Source organism: Neofelis nebulosa, chromosome 7, assembly GCF_028018385.1.
Source record: "Neofelis nebulosa isolate mNeoNeb1 chromosome 7, mNeoNeb1.pri, whole genome shotgun sequence".
Lineage (NCBI taxonomy): Eukaryota > Metazoa > Chordata > Mammalia > Carnivora > Felidae > Neofelis > Neofelis nebulosa.
This window is the reverse complement of record NC_080788.1, coordinates 53,033,283-53,045,424: the sequence shown is the minus strand read 5'-3', so window position 1 is coordinate 53,045,424 and position 12,142 is coordinate 53,033,283. Positions and strand designations below refer to the sequence as shown.

The 12,142-nt window shown below is 37.8% G+C and overlaps 1 protein-coding gene across 1 annotated transcript in view; it reads left to right on the top strand.

The window, feature by feature from the left end:
• The window catches only part of TMOD3 (tropomodulin 3), an 80,145-nt gene extending 68,625 nt beyond the window's left edge, over positions 1-11,520 (top strand). Inside the window, exons 6-10 of the mRNA XM_058737715.1 lie at positions 733-863; positions 2,498-2,605; positions 5,153-5,296; positions 6,245-6,389; positions 10,382-11,520. Coding sequence (XP_058593698.1) covers positions 733-863; positions 2,498-2,605; positions 5,153-5,296; positions 6,245-6,389; positions 10,382-10,416 — 563 coding nt within the window. The 3' untranslated portion in view covers positions 10,417-11,520. The remainder of the gene's footprint in view (positions 1-732; positions 864-2,497; positions 2,606-5,152; positions 5,297-6,244; positions 6,390-10,381) is intronic.
• Positions 11,521-12,142: the final 622 nt, after the last annotated feature.

Sequence of the window (12,142 nt, the reverse complement as noted above, 5' to 3'; positions counted from 1 at the left end):
CAAAAAGCTAGAGGAAGGCAGAAAGGAAGAACTAAGCCAGACAGTGACCTTGTCAATCTTTCTATGTCATTTGCCTCTTTGTGAATCTGATGCTGTAGGTTTTCTCCCCAGAAAATTTATCCATAAAAGTTTGCCTGTTACATGTGTTCATAGACCTTTACACACACATCAAAGTGCACTTAGATCTCATTAGAAGATTCAAGGCTTTTATGTCCTCTTTCAACTTTGCATAGTTGTATTTTGGCTGTGTGTGTGGGTATAGTATACATGATGAAGGATTGGGGGATAGAAGTGAAGGAGGGCAGTAATTTGGGGGATTTCTGTCTCAGTAGCTCTTTTATATACCGTTGCTTCTCTGTCTCCCCATTCCCTGTTCCTGCTCGTCCTCCCCCTTTCCCCAGATGTAGTACTCCCCGTAAGAGAAAGAGGTCATGTATCCTTCCTTCACTTTACTCTTTTCACTGAGACTATGTTTCTTCAAGTCTGTGATTCTTACTGCTTTTACAGTAATTACTAATTAAATCTCAGAGAAAACAATACAAGAGGATAACATTTTATTTGAGTGCTTTAAATATGTGTCAACACATAACGGATCTTTTAGAAATGGTGGGGGGAGCTTTCTGGTTAGTTCTATTGAACGTGCATGTATGTGTGTGTGATCAAGTTCATATATGAATTCACTGTAATAGTATCAGCCAATAAGACACTTACTCTTTTCATTTGTTACTACAGATGTGGTGAAAGGTGAAAAGATTCTTCCAGTATTTGATGAGCCACCAAATCCAACCAATGTTGAAGAGACTTTAAAGAGAATTAAAGAAAATGATGTTCGTCTTGTTGAAGTCAATTTGAATAATATAAAGGTAGGTATGCTAAGCAACTAATAAAATTTTTAATTGCTTTGAGTCAGCTGTAGAATGAGAGTTTGGGCAGTTTTGATAATAGTGTAATTCCTTCTACTTAAAGGTAAAGTTTTTGGTCCTAACAGTATGCTTAGATTCCTAGAGCTTAAGGTGTAATATTTTTCTGACTTGCTTTTTAAAGAGTAGCATGTAAACTTGTAAACCCTACAGACTGTCAGCATAAATCTCTCTGGCTCTCAAAGTAAAAAGAGTTTTTTAGTCTTTTGAGTTTTTTGTTTTTTTTTATCAGGTTTCTTGAGGTATAATTGATATATAGTGAAACTCTCGCTATTTCATGTACAGGTCCAGTGAGTTTGACAAATGCATAAGTTGTAAGATCACCACCACCACAGATGTAGAACATGTTACTCCCCTTTGTCATCATTTTCTGCCCCCAGCTCTAGCCCCTGACAGCAACTGATATGTTTTCTTTCCCTATCATTTTGCCTTCTCCAGAATGCATTACAAATGAAATCATATAGTATGTAGTCTTTTGAGTCTGGCTTCTTTCACTTAGCATAATGCATTTGAGATTCATCTCTGTGGTTGGATGTATCAGTTTGTTGAGCAGTATTCTGTTGTGTGGATGTGCTGCAGTTTGTTTATCCATTCACCAGTTGATAGACCTGTGGATTCTCTCTGGTTTGGGATGATTATAATAAAGCCATTAAACACATAATGAACATGCAAACGTGTTTTCATTTCTCTTGAGTAGACACCTAGAAGTAGGCTTTCTGGGATCTTACTGAGTTGTTAAAAATGTAGCTCTTCCTTGGAGTAAAGGAGAAATGAGGTAGGAGGGCCTAGGGATAATTAAATTAAATTTATGAAGAGTAAATTCAAATTATCTCTAGAGTAATGGTCATTGTATAAGAGCTACATTAAGAATTCCTTTTTATTTTATTATTTTTTTAATTCCTCATTTTATGTCTTTTGAGGGCTGTGGGAGCATCTGGTAATTATAAGAAGCTAGAGAATAAGACCTTTCTGTTCCTTTAGCAGCTGTTCCTTCCTCTGAGCAAAAGAAGGAAAGCCTTGGAAAAAGCTAACATTTCTAGTTGATCACTAATTTTAATTAAAAAAAAAAAAATCCTCACATTCTAAATCAACAGTAATGGTCAAAAAATAACCAGGCTACAGGGAATTGTAGTCTTGGTACTAAAGGGAGAAATTAGTGCCTTCTAGAAGTCTATCTTTCCACATTTCAGGTAGTGTAAGATTAATCTCACTTAATGCCTTGTAGCTGAAACTAAGTGACCTCTCTCTCTCTCTGTAGAAAAGTGGATCCATTTTGAATACTAAGGTGTTGACTTCCTATAATCCAAATAGTTAAGTGTAGAATAATGGAAATTTATTTAAATGCTAGAGAAATAATGATATATACTCCGCTCTAGATCCACAGTTTGTGCAGATGTACCATAAGAGAGAAATCACATAGATATGAAGGAGGCTGTTTGTTTTCATTTGTAGACTAAATGCTATGTGTATATAATTTGAGTACATTTAACTTAAAAAAAAAAAGTACAAATATATTTAATTAATAGACTGAATTTCTTGAAAACTAAAATGTAATATTTCACATATTGTCTTTCAAGAATATCCCAATTCCAACTCTAAAAGATTTTGCAAAAGCTTTGGAAACCAACACACATGTGAAATATTTCAGTCTTGCAGCCACCCGGAGCAATGACCCTGTTGCTGCTGTAAGTAAGCTACTATTGATAATATTGAAATGATGGCTGTATACAAGCGTATGTTACAGAGATGGCTAAACTGATTTTATGAACATGGCGTACTCTTTTTTTCAGTTGATATTTAGCTATTAAGCAGTACATAATCTATTTTATGGGTTTGTTCCTGTATTTCTTTTCTTTTTTTTTTTAAATAATTTGATTTATTTAATTTCATTTTTTATTTTTTAAAGTTTACATCCAAATTGGTTAGCATATGGTGCAACAATGATTTCAGGAGTAGATTCCTTAGTGCCCCTTATCCATTTAGCCCATCCCCCCGTTTCACAACTCCTCCAGTGACCCTCAGTTTGTTCTCCATATTTATGTGTCTCTTTTTTGTGCCCCTCCCTGTTTTTGTATTATTTTTGTTTCCCTTCTCTTATGTTCATCTGTTTTGTCTCTTAAAGTCCTCATATGAGTGAAGTCATATGATTTTTGTCATTCTCTAATTTCACTTAGCATAGTACCCTCCAGTTCCATCCACGTAGTTGCAAATGGCAAGATTTCATTCTTTTTGATTGCCGGTAACACTCCAAAGAAAATGTGGTATCTTCTTTATCCATTCATCCATCAATGGACATTTGGGCTCTTTCCATACTTTGGCTATTGTTGATAGTGCTGCTATAAACATGGGGGTGCATGTGTTCCTTTGAAACAGCACACCTGTATCCCGTGGATAAATGCCTAGTAGTGCAATTGCTGGGTCGTAGGGTAGTTGTATTTTTAGTTTTTTGAGGAACCTCCATACTGTTCTCCAGAGTGGCTGCACCAGCTTGCATTCCCACCTGTATTTCTTTTCTATAATTTTTCAATTTTATGTTATTTTTTATTCTTAGAGTGTAAACAGGCAAGTGGCGGGGAGAGAGAGAGAGAAAGAGAGAGAATCTTAAGCAGGCTCCATGTTCAGTACAGAGCCCAACATGGTGCTCCATCCCACGACCCTGGGATCATGACCTGAGCTGAAATCAAGAGTCAGATGCTCAACCAAGTCACCCAGCCGCCCCAATTTTCTATAATTTTTAAAAACATAAATGAAGTCATGCAGTATATGCTGTTTTGCAACTTAATTTTTCACTCAACAGTATATCTTAGAGATCTTTTCATATCACTGCATAAAGTTCTAGACCTTTCTTTTGACATCTGCAGAGGATTTCATTCATGGATCTACAGTGTTGGATTTCATCAACTGCTTTCAATGTGTCTATTGAGATGATCATGTGGTTTTTGTCCTTTACTCTGTTAATCTGGTATATTATATTGATGAACGTTTGCATATTAAATCAACCTTGCATTCGTGAGTTAAGGTATGAACCTTTTTCTTCACTTGGCTTTGAGGCCATCACTCCCTTTGATTCTCCTCCCTCCTCATTGAACATCCCTTCTCTGGTCCCTATGCTGGTTGCTCCTTATCTCCCCAACCTCTAAGGATTGGAATGACCCAGGGCTCAGTCCTGGGCCCTTTTCTTTTCTCTGTCTACACTCACTTTCTAGTTGATGTCACTCTGTTTCTTTGCTGTGTATTTTCTATATATGCTGCTGACTTCCAGTGTTATTATCCCCTGTTGGTGCCTCTGTCCTGAACTCCATACTCAGGTCCACCTACTTACTTAACAGCTTGCTTGGATGTCTAACAGACATCCTAAATAGTCCCAAACTGAACTCCTGACTTCCCTCCCACACATGCTCCTTTCCCATTCATTCCTGTCTCACTAAATGACAACTTCACTCTTTCATTTGCTTAAGACAGAAAGAAATGGAGTCATCCTTGACTTCCCTTTCTCACCACCTTAAATGTATATCCAGCCTTGTCTTCAAAATATTCCAGAATCCAACTACTTCTCACCCCTTTCTCAACTACCACCTTGGTCAGTCTTAGCCACCATCTTCTCTTACCTGGATTATTGCAATAGTCTCCTCACTGAGCTGCCCACATCCATCTTTCCCATCTCAAAGCCAGCTTTTTTATGTAGTGTCAAAAGTGAAATAGATACCTGTCCCAAGTTCTGTCTGCCCCCTCTTGCCTGTTGTTTTAACTTGACTTTAAGTTCTGCTTATCTGTGAGCTTTTCTGGCCTTCTGCCTTAGGCATCCCTTCTGGTCTCTGCCCTGAAAAGCAATCCACAATTTATCCTCCTTTGGTGACACAGTAACCTAACTGCAGTAGGACCTAAGTAAGAAAAGTTGTTCCAAAGAGACCTCGATGAAGTTAGTCCTACCCAGAAACTGAGAGAAACTGAGAGACACAGGGGAAAGAAGCAAGGAATAGGGTGTGAATGAACATAACAGTGTGAACAGCAGCAGAGAATATTATCAATCAACAGTGACAAATCTAAATATTGTGACAGGGTACTTGTGAAAAGTAGATACATGTGAAGCCTGTGAGGTAGTGTGTCAAGATAAAACAACCTAATGAGAAACATCAAAGCTGTTCTGTTAATTAGTGTATTTGTTTATAGTAGGTATAATATGTGATAGACGCTGTCAATTTTTATCTTCAAATACTTTCTTTAATTTCTAGGCTTTTGCAGATATGCTGAGAGTGAACAAAAATTTGAAGAGCTTAAATATGGAGTCCAACTTTATTACAGGAGCTGGGATTCTAGCACTGATTGATGCTTTGAGAGATAATGAAACCCTGGCAGAGCTCAAGATTGACAATCAGGTCAGTGTTCTACAGCGATAACTGTGGGAGCTCCAGCCCACTCTGCTGTGTAGGGGCTGGGGGTTTAGGAGGCAGGTGGCAGGAAGGCTTTGGGGCAGTCTTGTGGGAAGGTGGCGGCCTGAAAGCAGATAAAGACATTTGAAGCATCCACAATGTTACCTTAGTATTTGTAGTATGGGTTTTGAGCATATTTATAGAGTTGTGCAGCCATCACCACTAATTCCAGAACATTTTCATCACCCCTCCCACCGGCCCCTGGCAATCACTAATTGACTTTCTGTCTCTACACATTTACCTATTTTTGACAATTCATATAAATGGAATTATATAGTATATGGTCTTTTGTGTCTACTGTCTTTCACTTAGCAAAATATTCTGCAGGTTCATCCATGTTGTAATATGTATCAGTAGTTAATCTTTATGGCTAAATAATCTGTTTGGGTTATTTCTACCTTTTGAACGTTAGGAATACTGATATGAACATTCGTATACAGGTTTTTATACGAACATAGGTTTTCATTTCTCATGGACATATACCTAGGAGTGGAATTGCGAGGTCAAGTGGTAACGCTGTGTTTAACTTTCTGAGGAATGGCCATGTTGTTTTCCACAGCGACTGCACCATTTTACATTTGTGCCAGCATGTGTGAGGTTCCCAATTTTTCCACATTCTTGCCAACATTTGTTATTGTCTTTTTGATTATAGTCATCCTGTCATAATGGGTATGAAGTGGTATCTTGTTTTGGTAATCTTCATTTTTTGATGTCTGTATGATCATATACTGAACTTTAAGATTTGTTTATCTTATTTATGTGTATTGTAAGAATTGGGAAAACTTAAAAAGACCAACAGAATCAGCATGTACCTGAATATCTTAGTCTTGATTTACCTCAAAAAATATTTTGAGTTAGTTTATTAATACTGTTCTTTATTTTTAATTATTCCAGAGGCAGCAGTTGGGGACAGCTGTGGAATTGGAAATTGCCAACATGCTTGAGGAAAATACAAATATCCTTAAATTTGGTTATCAGTTTACACAGCAGGGACCCCGAACCAGGGCAGCTAATGCTATAACAAAAAACAATGACTTAGGTAAGACATATGCATTTCAAATCAAATTTCTGAATTATATTATTAAGCTACTGTATTGGAGGAACATTTTTTTACTTTAAAAAAAAATGTTAACACAGATTACTTGGCCTTTGTTTTTTAAATCTGCACAAATTACTTGGCCTTTGTTTTTTAAATCTGCACAAGCCTTTTTATATTGATTGAAGTAGAGTTCAGTTTAAGTGCAGTTGTAGTGATTATTGGGTTAGTGGATCTGCTTACAAATATTTCACAGCTTTAAGTGAACGGTTTTCTACGAGAAACATAATAAATGCTACCTGTAACAAATATTTTGTTCTCTGTTACAAGCCACCTCCTGATTAAAGATTTCAACATGACAGGAAAGTTTTTTGCCCTTTTTATCAAACAGGCCTAGGCAGAAATCCAGTTTTACATGATAAAATATGGAGTAATTGTAGTTTTGATTTATAGTGTGTGTCACACAAGTGTTGGCTGTCCTTACCGGTCTCCCTGACACAGCCATTACCGGGCAGGTTGTCCTCTCGCAGTGCACATCAGTCAACGTCAGACGTTGCCCTTTTTTTTCCCTGGTTCCCACTGAAATACTGCTGAGGCTTGTGCTTCTGTTTGATGCAAGTGTTCTGGCCAAGGCTGAATTAAAGAATATGATGCTTATAATTTTGTTTCTACATGTTTCCAAAAATTGAACCTTTTGTGTTTGTCACTGAAAGATTTTTTAAAGAGGTACTTAGACAAGAGATAAAATAACATTTCCTAAACCGAATAGCACTTCAAAGTGAGGCAGTTCTTTTAAGCTTCAACCATATTTGAGTTTGCATTCTTTAAATGCAGAAAATGTTACAGCCTCCTTCCCTCAACCCAAATTACTTTGAAGAGTATTAGTTCAAACCCTTTCTGTCCTTCAGTGACTTAGTTTCCCATAGAAGATTTTAGCCTCTTGCATTTTAGGAAATTGGTGTGTTTGGTATACTATTGATTCTCAGTGTAATTTGCAAAGTCACGCTAATTACATCAAGAATCAACAATCTACCAAAAGATGAGAGAACACATAAAAACTATTTCCTAGGCTGCTTTCAGTTGACATTGTGCAGGTGAGTAGGTGCCGGGGGCCACGTGTAATAGAGATGAGGAGGTCATGTTGAAGGTGTGGTCTGACGTGAAGCAGAACTGAGAGAAAGCAGACAGCTTTGTGTTGGTAGCTCTCTAGACCCCCACCTCATGCTGTTGCATTCTGATCCAAGCCAGATTTTTAGACGTGAAATGAGAATAAGGACATTCCTGGAGTGGGGGAATTGCGCGGATAAAAACCCAGATTTGGGATCAAGCGAGTTATTTATATACTGAGGACAGCTTGTAGAGTTTGAAAACTGACTCTCATTGCAGGATGCTGCCTTGAGAATAATTCTTCAATAAGTACTTGCAGTTTAAAGCTAACAGAATAAAAAAGTGATGTCAGCAGATTAAGAGGGAATGCTAGTAGAAGGCACTAAAATTACATGGGAAGAAACTTCATTTCTTTGGATTTTTTTTTAAATTTTTTTTTTTCAACGTTTTTTTTTTTTTTTTTTTTTTTTTGGGACAGAGAGAGACAGAGCATGAACGGGGGAGGGGCAGAGAGAGAGGGAGACACAGAATCGGAAACAGGCTCCAGGCTCCGAGCCATCAGCCCAGAGCCTGGATTTTTTGTGGGAGGCATTTGAGAGCCATTATAGGCCACCAAATACATGATTAAAATGATACTTCAAAAAATAACTATTTACTCTTCCAGAGATAGGATATGAGGTTAGAACTCATTTGCAATTGATGGATCATAGAGTATTGAGAACCTGTATTAGTGGAGTAGGTTTTGGAAAGAAATTGCCAAAGAATTGTTAATAGGGCCAGATTTATAAGCCTCTCGTCTAGAGGCTGAGCCGAGGACCTGCTTGTAACAAGTAGATGCCAAGTGAGAAAGAAGAGTCGGAAATGGCTCTTGGACCCATCTTGCACTTTATGTGCTCCCAGCACCCGCAGCTTTTTTTTAGAGCCCTGCGTTGAGTGCTGCCCACAGATCAAGGCTGCCAGCATAAAGACATGTGCTCTGATATGCAATCTAATTATGTAGCCACCAGAAAGAGATACCAAAGAACAAAACTTGAAACATACACACAATCTCTTGGGCATACTGTTTTTCTTCATCTTGCAAATCGGGCTGTATCAGATCTTCAGTGTTGATTTTGATAATCTTTTCCTCTCATTATTTTCTGTTCATCCAAATACTCCTACCTACTCCCATCTCTCCAGCTAAGAAGTGTCCTAGCTGTAGCAGCAAAGAGATTATATGGTATATGTTGCAATATTTGATTGAACTTTGAGTCTCCTATTACTGTCCTTACACTAGCTAACCACATAATTAATTTTCTTCCTTTCTTGTTTGCTCCACTTTGTCTTAGATCTTGTTTACAACATGTATTTTTTAATAACATGCATTTTATTTTATTTTACATTATTTTGAGAGAGAGCAAGCATGTGAGTGGGTGGGGGGAGGGGCAGAGAGAGAGAATCTGAAGCAGGCTCCACACTCCTCAAGGAGCCACATACGGGGCTTGATCCCATGATCCTGGGATCATGACCTGAGTCAAATTCAAGAGTCAGATGCTCAACCAACTGGGTAACCCAAGAGCCCCTATAACATGCATTTTAACATCATAAATGGTCTGCCAATAACATCCAAACCCTGCTGCAATTCAAATTTTTCTTGGAAATGTTCTACTCTAAAGAGTTAATCTGATTTACCTTTTGATATTTGTTTTTCAGAGATCTATATATATGAATTAGGTTTGTATTTGAGGACTCAAGTCTCTATTTGATTTTTTCCCTTAGTATTTCAGTAAACACAGGAAACCTGCTTTTCATTAACATGGACTAAAATTAGAGCCCGGGGTGTACTTAATTATTTAAGTATAAAAATGTTCATGGGAACTTGATACTTTTTATCTCCCGGTTTTTACTTTCTAGCTAGCACCCAGCCAGTAGCTAGACAAACTTTTATGCACATCACTTGCATGTCTGCCTGAAGACTCTATCCTACTGTTACTGAGTACAGCGTAATGGTTTGGGGTCATCAGTCTGTGAAGAGGCTGGGAACTCCTGAGATATATGCGCCTTTCTGTACACCATCCACTGAATTAGTTGACCACTTTGGTGGCCAAAGTTTATTATGGTACCCTCATGTGACCTTATACCACATTACCAGGATCTGAGACTTTCATTACTTTGTATTTGTTGTTTTGTCAGAGCCTGGTTCATTTTGTAGGAGACCCTAGAAAGAAAATTTGGGAAATAGTAGCAAGTCATTTACCTTTAAAATGAGAAAAATGTTTGGGGCACCTTGATGGCTAGTTGGTTAAGGCATCCAACTCTTGATCTCAACTCAGGTCATGATCTCATGGTTCGTGAGTTCGAGCCCCTCATTGGGCTCTGTGCTAATGGTGCGGAGCCTGCTTGGGATTCTGTCTCTCCTTCTCTCTGCCCTTCCTCTGCTTGTGCTCTCTCTCTAAATAAATAAATAACTTAAAAAAAATGTCTTTGGTATATTCTTTCACAAACTAAGGAGATACATTGTAATGCCTAACCAGGAGAGCATGCAAATATTTGTTGCTTTTAATACTTTCTAATCCCAGCTTCCTGAATGTCATTTCAAAATTCAACACAGTAATTTATAATTCATCGTTTTAACAGAGGTGTCAATTTTTTTAAATAACAAATGGGTGCAATGACTTAAAGGTGATTGATGACCGTGATTTTAGATTTCTGATGCTGCTGTGTAAGCACAGGGGAGCTGAGGACACGTCTTTGTTCTCATTTTGAAGCCCCTCAGTGCTTAACAAGTAAATGGACGTTACATGTCAGTACAACTATAACTGGATTCTGCAGCAACTTGTTTGTTACAAGCAAGTTAACCCTGTACAAAGTAACAGGGATTTCTAACATCCTCTCTTTTTTTTTCACAGTTCGCAAAAGACGAGTTGAAGGAGACCACCAGTAAATCCACCGAGATACAATCTTTGGGAGACTTTAAAAGGTCACCAAGGGCTCATGTTGGTGATGTCACATGTAAAATTTTCCTGGATAGAAGGGAAAAGACTGGAAATCTTTTTTTTTTTTTTTTTAACTACATGTATCTTTTTTCTAGTTTACATTGTTATCAGTTTCAAATTGCAAAATCAATAGTAGGTGATATTTTGTATTTTATAACATTATTTCTTTCTGCTAAAATCAGTTTTAATTTAGCTTAAATGGTTTGTGAGGAGTCATGAGTTTAAAAATGCAATTGTAAAAAAAGTTTAGGAAATCATTTACGTAGATAGTATGAACATTTTAAGGACTGATCTTTTTTAAATCAAAAAGGGACATTACTGCCATTAGAATTGCTATTGTACCTGTTAGGTACAAGACATTCACAGCTTTCCTTATTCCATCACATGGAGCCCTGTCCTGTTTTAGAATACATGAACTTGGCAAGAGTGTGCTTTTTGCTTCTATCAAGAAAGCAAGATACCAGAGTTTTAAAACGACTCCAAATCTGGTCATCGGCTGAGAAATAAAAGCCGGTCTGTTGGGGAGAGAAAGGGGCCTTCTGCACATTCCTGGTCACCGCACTTGTCCACTGTGGCACCAACACCTGGACTTGTTTCAACAAAGTCATCAGCTTGGCCAGGTTAGTACTTTGTTTAAAAGGACAGTTATGGCTAAATTCACTATAGTTTTTTATTTCAATAATGTGGGCATTACTAAATTTTTGTGAAAGCTCATAGTAAAAAGCATCGAAGTAGACAAGCTGTTTTCTTCCCTGTAAAAGGCATACATATAGTCAACTCTTGGTTACTTAGGATAATAAGAAAAAAGAAGGCGGTTATTAAACACATGACATCGAAGATAACAAACATGATGGAATTTAAGTCTGAGGCACATGCCAAATAGTCACTTAAACTGATGCTTATTGTAAATTAGAAACTGGCATGTGTATAAATTGTGGCACAGTATCATGAAAGTTTGTGTGTGCACTGCAGAATTACATCAATAACACTGAATTGGCACTCCACGAATTTTCCAACCAGTAGGGAAAACTGTTCTCCATCCATCTACTTTTATATTCCCTCTCATCATCTGGCTTTTTTGTCCATATTGTGTAAAAGGAATCTCTCACAAGAGAAGTTTCTTCGTACTGCTCACGGTATTCAAACGAGCACTTGCACGGTGTACCATGGTGGGATGTGGACCTGTTCAGGGCAGCGCCTGGAGCAGACAATGGCAGAGTTGGCCCAGCTACAGAGGGCAGGCAGGAAAAAATCTGAGTAATCCTGACCCCCAAAATTGAGGCCTGACTATCCTCTGTCACTTACACAGAGTAAAGGGAAGAATCCCAGTTAAAAGTAGGGATAGATGTGTTGATTCTTTTAAAAAGAATTTTTGAAATTGAATTATAAAACGTCACTCCTTTGGCTTGGGCTGGACAGTTTACTTATTGAGCTAGGCAGCTTCTTGTGTGTGATCTGGTATTAACCCTTCTCAACAGGCAAAAGCTTCCCTCAGAAGAAGTGGGTGTCTTTGTTTTTCTGAATCAATATCCAGTGTTTTAAAGGGGCCAAAGATCGACTTTGCACTATTCCCTTTGAGTTAGAGACCACTGATTTTTTTTTTTCCAAGTTAGCAAGGGTTTCTGTGTGTGTGTGTGTGTGTGTGTGTGTGTGTGTGTGTGTCCCCTTTTCATA